Source organism: Triticum urartu, chromosome 3A (assembly GCF_056163025.1).
Source record: "Triticum urartu cultivar PI428250 chromosome 3A, HENAU_Tu73, whole genome shotgun sequence".
NCBI classification, from domain to species: Eukaryota; Viridiplantae; Streptophyta; class Magnoliopsida; order Poales; family Poaceae; genus Triticum; species Triticum urartu.
The window spans coordinates 6,642,003-6,659,064 of record NC_141875.1 but is presented as its reverse complement, the minus strand read 5'-3'; the positions used below and the strand labels follow the sequence as shown (position 1 = coordinate 6,659,064).

General features: G+C 43.5%; 1 protein-coding gene and 1 pseudogene across 8 annotated transcripts; one reads left to right on the top strand and one right to left on the bottom strand.

Moving 5' to 3' along the window:
- Nucleotides 1-235: 235 nt before the first annotated feature.
- Nucleotides 236-6,367, bottom strand: LOC125542298 (uncharacterized). Of its 7 annotated transcripts, none has more exons than XM_048705268.2 (4): nt 6,287-6,367; nt 3,886-4,088; nt 1,763-2,897; nt 236-859 (listed from the first exon to the last, which is right to left on the bottom strand). In XM_048705268.2, exons 2-4 carry the CDS (start codon nt 3,971-3,973, stop codon nt 814-816), a joined length of 1,269 nt encoding a protein of 422 aa, XP_048561225.1. In that variant the 5' UTR covers nt 3,974-4,088; nt 6,287-6,367; the 3' UTR covers nt 236-813. The 7 variants fall into 7 exon arrangements, with proteins under 7 accessions (XP_048561225.1, XP_048561228.1, XP_048561226.1 ...); XM_048705271.2 differs by lacking the exon at nt 236-859 and adding an exon at nt 898-1,598; XM_048705269.2 differs by lacking the exon at nt 236-859 and adding an exon at nt 899-1,484.
- An 8,034-nt stretch (nt 6,368-14,401) lies between these two features.
- LOC125547529 (uncharacterized) lies at nt 14,402-16,787 on the top strand (annotated as a pseudogene). The gene is made up of 2 exons (XR_015599482.1): nt 14,402-14,636; nt 15,534-16,787. The product of XR_015599482.1 is annotated as an uncharacterized LOC125547529 (transcript).
- Nucleotides 16,788-17,062: the final 275 nt, after the last annotated feature.

The window sequence follows — 17,062 nt, the reverse complement described above, 5'->3', positions numbered from 1 at the left end:
GTTTTTACTGTGCCGAAGGGAGAGCGAAAGGAGAGAAAACTCCGTCTGACCCCTCCTCTTTGTCACTTCTCTCTCTCTCTCCCATGTTGCCATTTTCGCCGCTACCTTCGCCGGCCGGTTCCGGCGAAATCCGAAGGTCTCCACCGTCGTGCTAGCTACCACTCTCTTCCCCTACTCGCATTCTATATAATCCAAAGCATCGATTTGTACATCCCACCCACCTGCGGTTGCCCGCATCGGTTTTACCCGTCTAGAGTTTCGATGATGTCGACCTCCTCATCATAGGCAATGTTCCGGTGCGTTGGTCTGATTATTTACATCTCCTGACATGCTTTCTCGTGTTGTTGTACCTCATGGACAGCGCTCTCGTGCCTCCTCCCCTCCCATCACGGCGATGGCTCCTCCTCGAGCTCCACCCTCTTGTTTGTGCATGGCGGCCTGTGCAGCTCCGCCTCCATCCCCACGCTTGTAGCAGTGGCCCAAGAAGGAGTTCTAAACTCGGCATGAGGAGCCCGAGATTCGGCGGTGGTCCACGGCACTGTCGCTGTTTTCCTCGGCTGAAGTAGCGCGTGCCATAGACGACCGCATTACACCATCCTCCCGCCTCCACGGCGTATGTATGGCCGCCTCCGCACAACGCAATGTTCGCCGCTGCTGCGTTGGCTGCTCGGGCTTGGCTGCCCTGGCGCCGGTGTTGACTTGCACGTCCACACGTAGTCGCACGCCGGCCATCGTTTTCGGCTTCCGCTCAGACTCTGCAACCAGCCGGCCTCCACCGAGCGGCGTCCCTGACCTCGCGCGCGATCAGATTAATCACTCACACGCCCGTGATCCATCCCATCTGCTCCGAGGGACTGACCTGGCCCAATGGTTGCGCGTGTTGGAATTTCGCCCACAGGATCGATCATATAAAAACACGAAAAACACACACAAAAAAAAAAACTAATAGCGAAGGGCCCTTGTCGTGCCCCTATTTCCTCTTTGTTTCTTTTCTTCTTTTCTCACAGTATAATCTGATAGCCATGCTGTGTATATATACACGTACGGCAGGAGCAAACATTAGTAATCTGACTAGACTCCGACTTGACCTTCTAATGCAAACTCCCACGTCTCCGTACTGGTCCTAAACGGACTAGTAGCTCATCGCCAGTGTCACTGTCACCGCCATCTTCACCGACAACTTCATCTACTCCAACCACCTCATAGTTTTTCTGATTTTTTTGAAAGTTCAAAATACAATTTTGACACTATTCAAAATATAGGGCTCCCTAGAGCTCGTCCTCCAAAGTGACTTTTTGTACAAGGTGCCTGCTATGCACGTTGTGTCTTACAGTTACAGGATGGGTACTTCACAAAACATGCTTACGCAGAAGATCTTGGGCGAAAAGTTTTCTCATCACCGACAGATCAAGATCGTATTAATGCAGGTGTGCAGGTACAGTTGACTCTAGAAAGATTTTCTTGCCCTCCTTTTGGCGTGCGGCCTGCCAAGCGAATCCCAGAAACAACGACCATTTGATCAGTTGGGTTCAACGTTGATAAACGGCGGTAATTCATCCTATGGAAGAATTCAACGGCCAACAAGTGCTTCTGCATCACTGTGGATGGCTAAACTAGGTTAAAAATTGGTGTACTATAGTAGTAGAGAGAGACACATCCAACAATTACGATACAGTAGAAGTACTAGTTTAGTCGTTGCGAATTTAAATGTAGCATACCAACCAATGATGGTTGCAGACCAAGCCGGACAGAAACCATATACCTTAGTAGCAGCAGCAATGCCGCCGTTATGAGTAAAACATTTGCCAAAAACTTGAGCATGCCGGAGGAAACCACATCGTCCTTGCTGCTGCCAGCGGCTGCTGCTTCTCTTTTCCACGGCCAATGCCAGTAGCGTATCATGAACACAAGGTAGTAGGTCAGAACCCCTGAGACGCCACATGACACCATGATCCTCGTGCACCAGGAGAGCCCAGAAACATCCATGGAGTTCACCATGTATGCGAAAAGAGGAAATACCACCAGTGTAGATAGGGCAATGAGCCCCTTCATGCGTGGCTTCATTTTGTCGACGCTGATGAGTGGGTGGTGGTGTGGGCGGTCGAGGTGAAGGCTGTACCAGAGGAGCACCGGAACAACCTCCGGCATGCAGAACAGAACCACATCCTCGCCCAGCCACTCCGCGGCCAATGTGTGTGCCGTCACCAGTAGAAGTAGAAGCAAGGTCTTGTGGAGCAACTCTGACGCCGGTGCACTGCCCGGAAAAGGATCAGTAGGCAGCTTCATCATCATGCGCGTCAATGCCGCCACAGTGGAGCTCAGGAACAAGAGAAACTGTGTGATGGCGAAGCCCATAGCTGCACCATCGTCAAGTTGATCCATCACCAACAGCGCCCCGAACGTCACCACCACTATGATCTCCAGCTCCATAGGTGTCTTGATGATGGTATTCTCATCGACCATAGAAGATTGTGGAGTAACTTTACGACCAATGTCGCCAGTACAACGATTGAGCTTAAAGTACAGTGCTCCTATGAAAGTAATGGCCATAATAGGAAAGATGGCAAGTAAGAGGAATCTCCAATTGATGTCCAGCAATAGCAGGTAGGAAATAATCACAAGAACGCCTGTGTCTCTGAAAATCCTGACGTTAGGACGCCATGCGACCCACGACTTCAAGGGTGTCAAGTTCGGCAAGATCAATTCGTGCCATTTCAGAAGTATATAGGGGTAGCAAATAGCAACCACCATTGTGCCAGCCACCAACTCAGTGATTTCTTTGTGGGTAAAACCATCATCACTTAATAGAAACACATGGAAATTGCAGGCACTGCTGACGAGTTTGCAGGTTGCTACTATTAGGCATAATAATGTTCCATCAGATTCCTCCAGTTTGCCTAAAACAAAAATTCAATGGAGATGATCAGACCTAGGAGCCTAGCTCAAATATTTTAAAATGTCTACCTAAAAGTCACTTATGGACAGAGGCGGTCAATATATTTCACCCCCACCCCATGGATGTGTAGCCTCCTTGAGACCTTAGACGTTGGGTTGATGTATGTGGAAACTATTTTTATTAATAATATATTAGCTATGTATTGAATATGGGACCTCTTGGCTCTAATATCATGTTGAATTGATGCTCCAGCTAATTTATCCAAAAGTTTGAACTGATGGGGGAAGGTGATATACTCCAAAAACTCAATATATTTGAATGATTTTAGTCTCTATGAAATCATGTACTCTGAATTCTTGGTATGGGTTTGAAATACTCCGAAACCTCAATATATTTGAATGATTTGTGGATAGGCGAATGTTTTAAATTTGATAGTCGTCAATTTGTGCATTCAGAATCATGGAGCCAGACACCATGTAGCCCCTTGTAAGGAACCGGATTGGGGCTTCAAGGCGCCTGTATTCTGCAAACTTAAATAATGAATTCTAGACTAATTTGAATTTATTTCCAATGATTTTATTTTATATCATTGAAATTAAGTACTTAATTTTTCATAAAAGAATTCAGTTAAAATCATTTCAAATAAGGTATGTGAATTCAAATACCCATCTTCAAGTTATGGTGAATCATATAAATGAATGGGTATGTAGTGGTTTATAATACTGTAAAAAGTAAACGAATCTGAATCACATAATAGGACAATATTCCTTTGTGAAGAAACTATAGACTCCTATTGATCATTGAGATGGGCTTTAGCTTCCACGTTGAGAAAATCATACAGCATAGAGCATCATCAGATCAAGCTCTTGAGTTTATGTGATAAGAAACAGTTAGTTTCCTAAAAGAAAAATTGTATAAATAACTAGTACATACCAGCTAGTACAATGAAGTAACAACTTGGACATGGAAGTGAGTGGATGTAGGCTTACTGATCAATCGCGAATGAGGTGGTGGCTGATGAGCGTGTCCATTGTGTGACACGATTTCTTGGCGCTGAGATCCTAGGCTCCACGCCATTGATTATTATATATCCACTTCGGTCGTTCACAGAGGATTTCCGAGCTGGTCATGGTGGATCGATGGGCCAACTTGTGTGGCTCCTCCTTGATCAATCTGTGTATCTGCTATCCAACTGCAATCTCACCATTTACATATGCATGCACACACATTATATCAGACAGGAATAAAACTCGCTTCATATGATCTCTTGAAGCATGAACTGCAATGGTGCATGGAGATTATTTTTTATATTCTATGAACAACTTCTTATAATGAGTTTCACCATCTAATTCTGTCACACCCAGACATAACAACTGTCTGTCTACCTTCATGCTGCGTCTTCGCCCCCATCAAGGCTTCAACACCATTTTCCAGCTAAAACGATAAGAAGTAGGCTTCAAGCCCACCGAACATGCCTCTTTTCCTATCCCTCCACTGCCTCCTTCACATTGAGGAGCCATCTCGTGTCGTGATATGCCAGCCCATTCCTCCACAACCCGGAGCTCAATTTGGAGGGCAGAGGCCTAGATATTCCATCGGTGGTTGTTGTGGTTGCCCAGTAAATTAATATCCATGTGTTATTTTGTATCTAATTTTTTTAGCATTTTTCAGTATATACACAAATTTTCTACGAGGAACGTTGCTCTTTTTAGAAGATATTTGAAATTATATTAATTTACTGGCACGAAGTTGTACTTATTTGTATGTATGCATTTTCTCATATTGTTTTCCAAACCTAGACACCCTTCCGTACATGATTTAGGGCTAAAGTGCTTTAGAATGACAAAATCTGTCACAAGTATTCTTTTAAATGTGAAAAATGTTTACCCATGTGAACTTGAAGTTCTCTAGGACTTCTTTATGCTTGTAATTTGAATAAATTGATATAATATAAAATCATTCAAAAATGTTAAATAAACAAAATTTTGTAAGTAAATTCTCCATATTGCCCACTGTGATTGGATTAACTTATGATCCCCTTCCCTTCCCTCTGCTCCTCGCCCTCCGTTCTCAAAGCCATGATCAGCTAAGTAGGCGTCGACGACTGCTAAACCACCAAGCCCTTCCTCCATGTCCCTGATGGGCGGTTTGTTCTAACGGTTTACTGTCTCTTCCTTGCTTGTGGCCATGTCGGGTGCTGCTACTCCAGCAAGCTTGCCATCTTCTTCATCCGTGCCATGTGCAGCTCGGGACCTGACTATTTTCTGGACAATATTTTGTTCTAGGATCTTCCTTGCAGACACGTCATGGTGGGCAGGAAAGGGTCTATAGTTTTCTACTCTCTCCGTCTTTATAAGACATTTTTGCAAACATAGCTTACAAAAACGTCTTATATTATGCGACAGAGGGAGTATCAATTTTGTTCTGGATATTGACTTTTTCTTCTGAATATTCGCCTATGCAACTTTGCTCTGAATGCAAGTTTGCATGGGAAGCTGCGTCGTTAATGCAGGACGTTTACATTGTTCTCTTTCTTTAAATATAAGTGTCCTTGCGCTGGACAGGTGTTGGCCTTCTTCTCTAGCTGGCCTTCATCTCTAGCTAGCTCCAAGCCGGCCTGACTTTTGTTTGGACATGCGTGAACAATTATCCCTGCACTTACACGAGTATGCATGAGTTTTCTTTTTGTTCAGAGAAAGCAGTATGCATGAGCTGAGAAGCTCCTCCAGGTAATAGAGAGGCAAGTAAGAGGAAGTTACCCCCCAAGAAAATACGCTACCGGAAGATTTTTTTTTTTTGAGAAAATATTGAACTTGACCTGTTCAAATGATCATATAGGATACCTATGCGTACCATAACCTATGATGCCCTTCCCTTCCCTCGGCTCCTCGCCCTTCTCCTCAAAGCCATGGCCAGCTGTGTAGGCGTCGATGCTTGCTAAAACACCAAGCCCTTCCTCCATGTCCCCGATGGGCGGTTCGTTCTAACGGTTCAGTTTTCTATAAATTTTGTTCTGAATAATATTATAACAGATTTTTTTTCTTCTGAATGTCTCCTATGCAACTTTTTTCTGAATGCAAGTTTGCATGGGAAGCTTATTGTTCTCTTTCTTTAAATAAGTGTCCTTGCGTTGGCGAGGTGTTGGCCTTCTTCTCTAACTAGCTCCAGGCCGGCGTGAATTTTGTTTGGACATGCATGATCAATTACCCCTGCACTTACACGTGTATGCATGAGTTTTTTTTTTCCAGATAAAGGAGTATGCATGAGCTGAAAAGTTCCTCCAGGTAATAGAGTGAAGTAGGAACAGAAGCATTTCCTGCTGGTGCTTGCACAAATTAAAGAGTAGGGAAGAGGCACAAAGCACGTAAAGAGTACATCACGCGTGTGTACCTTGTCCGATGCTAGCTCCTTCACATATTCTGCCCATATGGACGCTGGAAGCATATATATGTATGTATCTCAGCTACCTGCACCAATGTCCTGCTAACAATGGCATATATAAGGCAGAGTCAGAAGAGTAGACGTCACTGAGGTGCTTGCGTGTGGCCCACGATTCTTATCTCTTATTCTCCACTTTTTAATTAAACAACCATTAAGAATTTGAGAGTAACCCACACGTCATCATCTAGAGGTAAATGATGTAATCCGTCTGTTCCATAATACAGTGCATATCGATTTTTTGAAAAGCCAAATCTTACAAACTTTGACCAAGTTTATGGAGAAAAACATTCACATCTAGAATGCCAAACATATATAATTAGATTCATCATAAGATGTAGTTTCATATTTTATATTTTTGGTATTGTAGATATAAATAGATTTCGCTATAAACTTAGTCAAACATTGCAAAGTTTGACTTGAAAAAAAATCTATACACACTACATTATGGAACGGAACGAGTGGTTATCTTCATGAGTCTGGATTTTCTATCCTACCATGTACCTACATGGCCACACAGCTACAACTTTCCCTTCTTTTGATGGTATGACTGTGGTATCTACCTTTTTTTGCCATGATGCGACTACGATATCTAGGTAATACACTTAATATATGTTATGGGTCACGTGAATTTAATGAATGAACATTTTTAAGCCTATTTGGGATAAATTTAAGGCAAGTTTTGTAAGTTGCCTAGATATTTTATTAGTACAATCTCGTTTCACAAGTTTTATTCATGTTCACAACCAACCTGTGGTTGAATGGTTGGGAGGACAGTGGTATTGCAAGCCCATCAGGATCAAAGTCCTAGACTTTACATTGGTGCTCGCATTATTTCTGGATTTGTTTCAGGCTTCCGATGATGTTTTTTCAGTGGGGGGAGACGTTCCCGTCGACTGTGAGGTGCTTGTGGTGACTTCGTAAAATCTCAAGATGCTATGCCAGCTCAGTCTCCCGGAAATGCTAATAGGGGTTGGGTCTGTGTGCTGGCATTCATACGGTGAGTGTATGCTTGTGTATGTGAGCGACTTCAATTGTACTTTGTTTAAAAAAAATTATTCATATTTTGCCGAGTTTCCACTTGGATCTTTTTAGATAACAGGTTGAAAAGGACAAGGCCTTATAAGAAAGCCACATGTACAAGCCAACTGAGGTTACCAAACCGTCAGCAAGATGGTTCGCATGAATTGTTTCACATACATGTTTCAGGAAGGTTTGCAAACATGTTTCGATTATTTTACTGGACAAGGTTCAATGACCATGCAACAACGCAGTAACATTAAGATATGAATTTATCATTTTTTTGGATAATTTATTTCTAAATTATATTTAAAAAACCAACCTTTTCCTGAATGAGAAAAAAATCTGAACTTTGGTGGACAAAATTCCAACCGTGAGCGAAAAAGTAAAACCAACTGTTCATGTCTAATGAACTAGGGATTTTCTATTCGATCTTCAATTTTTTTTTTCAAAAAGGGGGACTCCCTGGCCTCTGCATCAGAACGATGCATACGGCCACAATTCGATCTTGAATAGCTAAAAATTATAGAAAGAAGAAGTACACGTAGTGTCTTCAATGGCGAAAGGACTAGACATTGAATGTACATTTAGAAATTCGATCATGTCTTTCCAAAACGTCACCCTGGAACACGATTGGAACGAGTGGTTTGAGGTAATAATCATGGAACCAAAACATAATTTTCAGTCACAATTGCGTACAAAGGAAAGAAATAAAGGCACCAACCAAAAGCAAACATACGTGTGGAATAAGAGCAGCATACGTGCGGAAGAGGGCTAGTAGTCAGCAAACCTGACTTTACTACTCTATTGCGTGGCTGGGCTGGGACAAGTAGCGAGTAAAGTCACCGATGGGATTTCGTGATGAATCGTCGCCTCATGCCGAGATAACGAATAGTCCACTTAAACATTGCCACCAAACAAAGTAGCTGCTTTCAAACACCAAAAAAGCATTCAATAATGAGAACTACTTTTAGCCACAGTCACACGTATGTCGCTAAAAGTTCATGGAATAATAAGAAAAACAATAGTCATAGTGAGGGCATTTCTAACCGATCCCCTATATATAATGGAGGATCCGGCAAAACAAACCTTAGTGGAGTATTTTTATTCCACTAAGAGCATCTTCAATAGATGGTTCAAAATTTGGCAGTCCAAAACCGGAGATGTAAAATTTGGACCGTCAAAAAGTGCGTTTTGAAGCTCCGAAAAAAGCTCAACTCCAACAGATGGTCCAAATTGATGGTCCAAAAGAGCAACTCCAATAGATGGTCCAATATGAAGATGTAAATTTCTTAAAACGACATACTACTAGTCTATTCAACATAGTTCAAACATCAAATTCAACATAGTTTGATACATGAACTTCAACCACTACTTATTCAAACTACTAGATAAACTATTCCTCATCGTCGGAGCTGCGGAACTGCGCCCAGAACTCCTCCTTCGTCAGGGCCGTCGCACCCCTCCTCCTCCTCCTCCTTCCAGAAGTCTGCCCAGTCCTCCTCGAAAGAGGACTCGATGGGGATCACCATGGAGGGACCGGCCTCGTCCTCCTTCTTCCGCCCCTTCTTCTTCGTCACGATCTCCTTCATGTTGATGCCCTGCGGCACAAGCATCTCCGCTTCCGCCCGACTCTCGATCTCTGGGAAGTTGAGGTGCGACCGAGGCCTTTCGGCACGCCACACCGTCACGTCGTAGGCACGCACGGCCTCGTTGGCGGAGGGGTACGTGCCGATCCACCAACGCCATCCGGCGTTGGAGAACTCCACACCCCAGTTACCGGAGGGCTTCTGCCTCACGCCGAAGAAGCCCGACTTGCCCTTTGGCGTCTTCTTCGGAGCCATCAGAGAGCGGTGGAGTGGCGGCGGCGTGCGGCCGGGGCGATGGCGGACGGAGCCGGGCGGGGCGGAGCTGCGGGGCGGCAGTGGCGTGCGGGGCGGTGGCGGACGGAGCCGGGCGGGGCGGTGGCGGACGGAGCCGGGTGGGGCGGCGGCGGCGTGCGGGGCGGTGGCGGACGGAGCTATGGCGGGTGGACGGGCGGCGGGGCGGCGTGGAAACAGCGGCGGGCGGGCGGCGTGGAAACAGCGGGGGGGGAGGGGGGCGGGGCGGCGCCAGATCTGATGCGGGCGGCGTGCGGCGGGGCGGGGACAGGGTGTGGAGGAGGCGGCGGGGCGGCGTTGGACGGGCGGGAGGTCGCGGGCGGGCGGGCGGGCGGGGAAGGAAATGAAGTGGCGGTTGGGCGTTCGCGGGCGGCGGCTGGTTTTGGACCAGATGCACCTCATGATGTAAATTTGCGTCATGAGGTGTTGTATTTTACATCATGAGAAGGCCGCGGTCCAATTTTTTAACATATGGACCGTCTGTTGGAGCTGCGTTTTTGGCCTCAGACGGTCCAAAAGTTAGTTATTTTTACATTTGGATCATTTATTGGAGATGCTCTAAGATTTGGCCAGACCTAGCCGACCACTTATATATAACGGAGTATTCAAATTCGCATAATAGTTGAACCTACTTTCGATTTGAACAACCCAAATTTGCCACATTGTATTGACAAGCGAAATTTAACTCATTGTCTTGACAACCGAAATTTAAACGACCCTATCCATTTTCGTGTGTGCTTCTCGCGGTCGTTGATCTCCGCAACCCAAGTCCCCCATGGTCGCTAGCGGACGCCGAGGTATTTCCTCTGTGGTTCCCTTGGCGGAGGGAGCTCGGGGAAGTCGGCGATCCGGTGGGCGGTGGACGCATTGGAGGGGCGGTGGCAGCTTGAGGACGCGCCACTCGAAGATGAACCACGGGTGTGGCAGCTCGGATCCGTGCTGCGGATCGGCAGCGGGGATCACCGGTGACGGGGCCCGGTCATTGGGAGGTGAAGGGCATCGGGGAACGGCGGGGGTAGTCACCGACGGCGGAGGATGAGGAGGCAAGTTAGAGAAGGTGGTGATGAAGAGGAGGCGAAGAGGAGATTTTTTTACTTGACCACCGAGCGGTGGAGTAAAGTGGGGCGCGGCTAGGTGCCAGCTAGAGAAATAAAACTGATATTTTTACTCCTCTAACTGATTATAGGGGATCGGTTAGAAATGCCGTTACGTATGGATGAGATGAAAGAACATAAGTACGTGGAATAAGATGCACCCGGCCTGGTCAGATGTTGCTTGGGAAAAACATACACAAGCAGACTAAACAGAGGACACATCCAGCGGAGTGGATCACTGATCATATACTGGTTGATTTTTCATCGCAATCAAGGATCGGAAACAACCTAGAGATTTCTCTACCTATGAGTACTAGCACTCCAGTTTGCCTGGCCGGTCAAGTTCAACTCGTCGATCTGATATCATTCATAGGAAAAAACCGGCCAGGACTTACTCCATTCGTTCTTTAAAGAATGTACTTTCAACTTTGTTGAAAGATCAAATTTTTTTATATTTAACCGTATGTATAAATAATACATCAACATTTATGCCATCAAATTAGTAGTATCAGATTCATGATAAAATATGTTTTCATCATATACCTAATTTGTTTCACAAATATGTATATTTTTACACAAACTCGGTCAAACTTTGAGATAGTTTGACCCCCAACAATGTTGTAAGTACACTCTTTCAAAATCGATGAGAGTACTACCCAACCATAATGTTATTCCAAGTAAATTAAATCAAGGAAGATGACTTATCACTCAACCATGATAATTTATTAATTACTCCAATAAGATAAAATTAAGAAAGACCATGGATTGTCGTTCGACCACAGTAATTCAGCGATTATTCCCTGTAATTAATATAGGAAAGCATGTCTTGTTCCTTTTGTAACAAGTAATTTGAAACAAAATTTCCTTTCTCCTTTTGGAGCTGGTGACGCCAGTTGTCGTGGGTATTACTCTGACGGTGAGTACCTAGGGTACAAACAAGGGTTGAATCTATCTATGGCGAAGGTGCGACACACGGATTTACGAGTTCAAGACATTTTTCATCTCCTTGGAGAAATTGTAACAAGCAAGTTTGAGAAACCACTTTTCATCTCCCCTGTCTTCAGGTTCAAGTCTGGATTTGGATTGAATCTCTTGCATATCCTTCCTTTGGTGGACTGGCGACACGCCATTACAGCGAGGTTGATCTTATCCAAATAACAATATCGCAAACAGTTAGAAAACAACGGCTGTGTGTGAAAGGTTAAACCAGACACATAGTTCGATATACTAACTGTCTAGGATTTAATGCACACGGTTACACCCGAATTTTTATGTGTGCAATGGGAGCAGTTGACATAGACCATTGAATAGCCAAACCCATGTGTAAGTATATACACGCGGTTTATCGTACTGAAATTGTGTGTGCTAAAGTTCACTTCCGCAAAAGGTTTACCAAAAATAATTGTGTGCAAAGTATCACAAATAGTTTGCGTTATAGTTTCATGTGCGATGACCCTCCAATCTCACAAGTTTCTTCTGATGGACACATGGATCTGTTTTTGCACTGTCTGGGATGTCGTTATCGCACATAGTGTAGTAGTGAACTCTAGTTCAGCCACAGTCCCATGAGAACGGATCATCCAATAGCCTAAACCATGCCACTGCATTTTCATCCAAAGATAAATGGATTAACGTATTCATATTTATCCATCCGACAAACATGAAAGCTTAAACAAACCACAAAGTTCTTGTATAAACAACAAGTGCATATTAGGATGGACAGTTCCATCTCCTGCATAAAGTTTAGTCTTTACTTGCTCAAGCATGCCAACATGTATTTCATAAAAAATATTTTAAGTCAGTGGGGTTTCATTGCTAACCACTTGTGCACGTGGAGAGGTCACCCCCCCCCCCCCCCCCCCCAAGCAAGCCTCTTAAAGGATTATCTTCCATAGTAGCTGACGAAAACAAAAACATGTATGGTAAAAGTTGCTCTTGCCAAAATCCGGAAAAGATTCTTGATGACCCACAAGTATAGGGGATCAATATAGTCCTTCCAATAAGTAAGAGTGTCGAACCAACGAGGAGCAAAAGAGATTGACAAGCAGTTTTTAGCGAGATTTCACTTCAAATGTTGTAAAGATAGTTTTGCTAGATAGTCTGGTAGCAACATAAATAGTAGCAAGGTAACAAGTAACAAGTAACAGCAGTAATATAGTGCAGCAAGTGGCTCCATCCATATTGATGCTAAGGACAAGATGGATGTGTTTCGTATAGTGACTAAAACGTTCTTGAGGACACTCGGGAATCTCGTCAAGTTACTTTCACCATGGTTCATTGAGTTAACATCCATTGCCTTCATAAGTGTTGTGTGGGTGAATCGAAGCTAATGTAATATTCTTACTTGAACAAGCACCTACTTATAATTATACCCTCCATGCAAGCATCAAGAAATACAAGAGAAATAATTAAGATAAATCTAACCATAGCATTAAACATAAGATCCAAAACAGCCCCTCGCGAAACAATTCATAACCAAGGGTTTGGGTTTCTATCACTCTCAGCACCCATCATCTACAAATTAATTCCACAATTCCTTCCCATAGGTCCAAAGATGATGAAGTATCATGTAGTCAACGTTCACATAACACCACTAGAGAAAGAACAACACAACATAATATCAAAACATTGAACGTGAATCAACTTCACATGATTACTAGCAACAAGACTTCTCCCATGTCGTCAAGAACTAATGGAACAACTCACAACTCATCATATTAATCATGATGAGTAGGCATTCATATATGAAGAACAATCTGAACATAACAATCTTTCACTAATAATTCTCCTATGCATCAGGCACAAGGTGTAATCAACACATATAAGTACTGCCAGGTACCAATCCTGGGTTTGATACAAACATTGGAGACTAGAGAAGAACTAGGGTTTGGAGATGAGATGGTGATGGTGAAGATTTTGATGAGGATGATGATCCCCATGATAATTGGAGTGTTTGTGATGATGATGGCTTTGATTTCCCCCTCCCGGAGGGAAGTTTCCCCAACATAATTGTTCACCAAAGAGCAAAAGTGCTCCGCCCAAGTCTGCCTCACAGATGGTGGTAGAAAGTCCCGAGGATTTCCTATGATTTTTTCTAGGGCAAAAGTGATTTTAGATGCAAAGGGCATCGGCAAATCGGCCATAGAGACCTCACACGGCCACATGGCGCGCCCTAGGTGTAGGGCGAACCACCAAGGCATGTGAGCCCCTTGTGGGTCCCCTTTGGTCGCTCTTTGCTCCACAATTTTTCATATATTCCATTTTGAGCTCCGAAGAATTGTTTTCTTCTGTTGTTTTTAGGTCTAGATTCCAGTTGTGCGATAATTCTACTCTCCTTGTATTTCTTGCACTTTAAGAGATAGAAGACTTAAAGTTACATCATATTGTAAAATATATCAATTGAATAGGATAAATTATAGTAGAAAATAATGATGCAAAATGGATTTATCAGGCCTCACTCATTCTTCTTCTTCCTTGGCCTTCTCCCTAGATAGGAGAAGATTTTCGCCTCTAGTCCATGGCCTCCAAGGGTTGAGAGCACCCCCCCCCCCCCCCCAATTGGATCTTGGTTTTGGTGAAGCAATTTTCTGGGCGCTGAAGTTCGGAGTCCCGTCGCAATCTTAATTAATTCTTATATCTCTGTTATCAGAAAAAACCCAAATAATTGAGGTCGGTTCCCAACTTCGTTTCCAATTTAAGCAATTAATTTTGTGAGCTTATCTGCCCCGCAAGGTCGGTAAAAACTTCCCGAAATATAGTTCCATTTCATATTGTATGCAAATCGTGTAGTGGCATTTGCAAAGAAAAATGTTGCAATAATATGATGCTGCAACCTTTTCTATCTATATGTTGTAGTCGGTGTCTCTCCTTTAAAAAAAGAAAAGAGGTATGTGGCTAAAGCTTAATATTGCTAGCTCATGTTTGGCTAAAGCGTGGTATGCCATGGCTAGTAGCGCAAAGTTCCTTTTCGTTCCACGCGCCTTGGTCGTTTTCGTTCCAAGGAAGGGAGACCTCCACACATCCAAAGGTTCGAATTCAAAACAAAATGACAATTAACCTAGTCATCTCTGGTCACTGCAAGGAAGTTTCTACTTTACATTATTCCTAGCTACTTGGATGCTAATCATTGACTCGTTTGAGTCGTCGGCTTCGTTGTGATGTCCTTTCCACGTGGTTTGCTAGCAATTCCAGTTTAAGAGTTTCAGACCAAAGCAGTTCCGCCCTTAGAGAAGAGCAGGGGCACGTAGTAAGCTCTTCGTTCTGTCTGGCAACTTCCGGCCAAAGCTCATTGGACATCGTTTTGAGATGGTACGGTACGCATCCCTCTCTATCCCTTCACCAACAGTCCACTGCACTTCTTTCTGGTTTGAGAACTCAAAGTCTCAAGTAGCGGCCAAGATCAAGAACATGCGACCGAGCAGCCATGGCACTGTTCGTCATACCATCTCTTGTAGTCCTATGTGAGAAGATCTAGGAAATATAACCCGTTGGTCCCCCGTATATACATGCCTTAGATGTCTAGCTAACTTGATGAACAAAGCGATCCATGCTATACAGATTGTTGCTTCAATAACTTCTATCGTTTTGCGCGTACCATTTATTCATAGAAAAACCTGTATTTTATCCCCGAACTGTTCCAAATAATCTACTGGCTTTGGATTCTTAAACTCTAATACCATATCGAACTGCAAGGGTTTTACGCACATACAGCCCAGTCAAAATATTCAAATAAAAACTCAAATATGTCGACAACAAAACCGAAGAAAACTCCAGAAATTGTAAAGAAGGAAACTAGTATATTAATAGAACAGAAAATCTAGCCATGTAACATAAAGTTATAAACAATCTCAAATCCTTAAAACTACTCAGGCGAGTTTAGATTGCAGAAATCATTTGTGAACATTAAGTGAAATAAAGCTATATTTATCATCAATGTACTATTTGAGGCCTTCTTGAAGTTTCTAGTTTTCTTTAAAAAATACAATTTTCTATTAATTTTTTTATTTGCCTTGTTTTTTAAATTAATAGCATTTCCATTTTTTTATAAATTTATGGTTTTAATATATTTTATATTTTAGTACTAATCAAAGATTTTTAAGCCTTTTTTTTCTGATTTCCACCATATCTATGTCACTCTAAGCATATATTTAGTATTTACTGATTACTCACCATGACGTCGTGTTATGATATTGATATTTGATTTAGGCTGAGCTGTTAAACCGTTCCCGTGGCTTGGCAGAAGGAGTGGTGGTTATGATATGCCCAGTGCTTCTTGCACTGGCTCTGAACATAGTGGATCTCAATGGCAAGGTGTATGGTCATGGTGTCCCCTTCGCCATGATCACCCTGGCAGGCTTTACTTTGATTACCAGCATTTGCCCCTTGCTAGTGTGTTTCTTCTCGGAGGGATTCCCTGGCTGGCGCGTAAGTCTTGCCCCCGTAACAACGATTCTGGCAACCCTTTCATCTTGTTGCCTTATCGTCCTTCCTTGCTTGATTGCACAATCCATTGTCTCCAAATCCATTTTTATCACCGTTGGACTCATCTGTGGAATCTTGGTCCTTGTTCGAATTGTCTGCTACAACATGTATGACACACGGAACAACGATGGGCGGGAATACACAATAGATATGCACAATGTGCTAGATGAATCACATGAGTTCCTGATCGGTGTCACTGGAATTATGTTTCTATGGTTCGAAGGTCTAGCACTCGATGGTCATGGCCAGACGGGTCACACGAGTGGGGAATCAGTGGGCTATATTAGTTTCATCATCTGCACATTTGGCGTGTGCTTAATGTTTCTGGAGATGACACCACCTCAATGGTTTGCGGTACATAGGCATGGTAGCCCTGAAGAAAGGATTGAAAGAGAGCAACAAATTGTGTGTTTAACACTCATCCTAGACGGCATCATGGCGGTTGGTATCTTCGTACTATTGTTGGTTGTCATGCGTAAGCTCACGCCTCTTGAGGTTGCCCTATTGGTCTTACTGCCACCAGCTGTAACTTTGGTCAACTTCTAGTCCTAGTCGTGTTGGAGGTGAACACAGAAGTTGAACAGGAATCTGAGCCAGCATCACTAGAACTTACAAAGGTCACCTTCACTGGATTTTTGGCTGTGTCGATAACAACTATCAGCACCGCTTCGTCCAGCAGCTTGACTGGATCTTTCCTTCTATTATCTTCCATGGCTATTGGGTTTGGTCTTTCGTGGAGGCTCCTTTCACAGGCTAACATAAGGAGAGGTCTCTCCAGTTGTGTTTCATCCGCTCATGTTGCTTCTGCTGCCAAGGTTGCTTCCTTTTGTACACATTTATGTATTGTAATATCTACAATTCTACTTGTAGCAATGGCTTGTAATGCGAGTGGTAAATGATCGACACCAATTAGCAGCAAAAACATTGTGCTGTTGTTATAGCATTGAATGTATAGCCTATCTTCTGCACTTCTTTTTGCACCCGCACATATGTTCAGATAAGTGTATCACAATTCATATATCCTGAGTTGTTGACAAATGTACCAAGCATGTCCTGAAATTGCTAAAATGATCGATGCAGAATTCAAGATCTTACAAGTACATCAAGTGAGTCAACACAACTCTTAACAAGACGGAGGCCCAAACCACCACGCGTAGCATGCCATGTAATTGGCCACCAAAAAACTCCCACCAAAGACACCATAAATAAGGAAAATTGCCCCTACAGGTCAATGAAGATAGGCAGAAAAATTG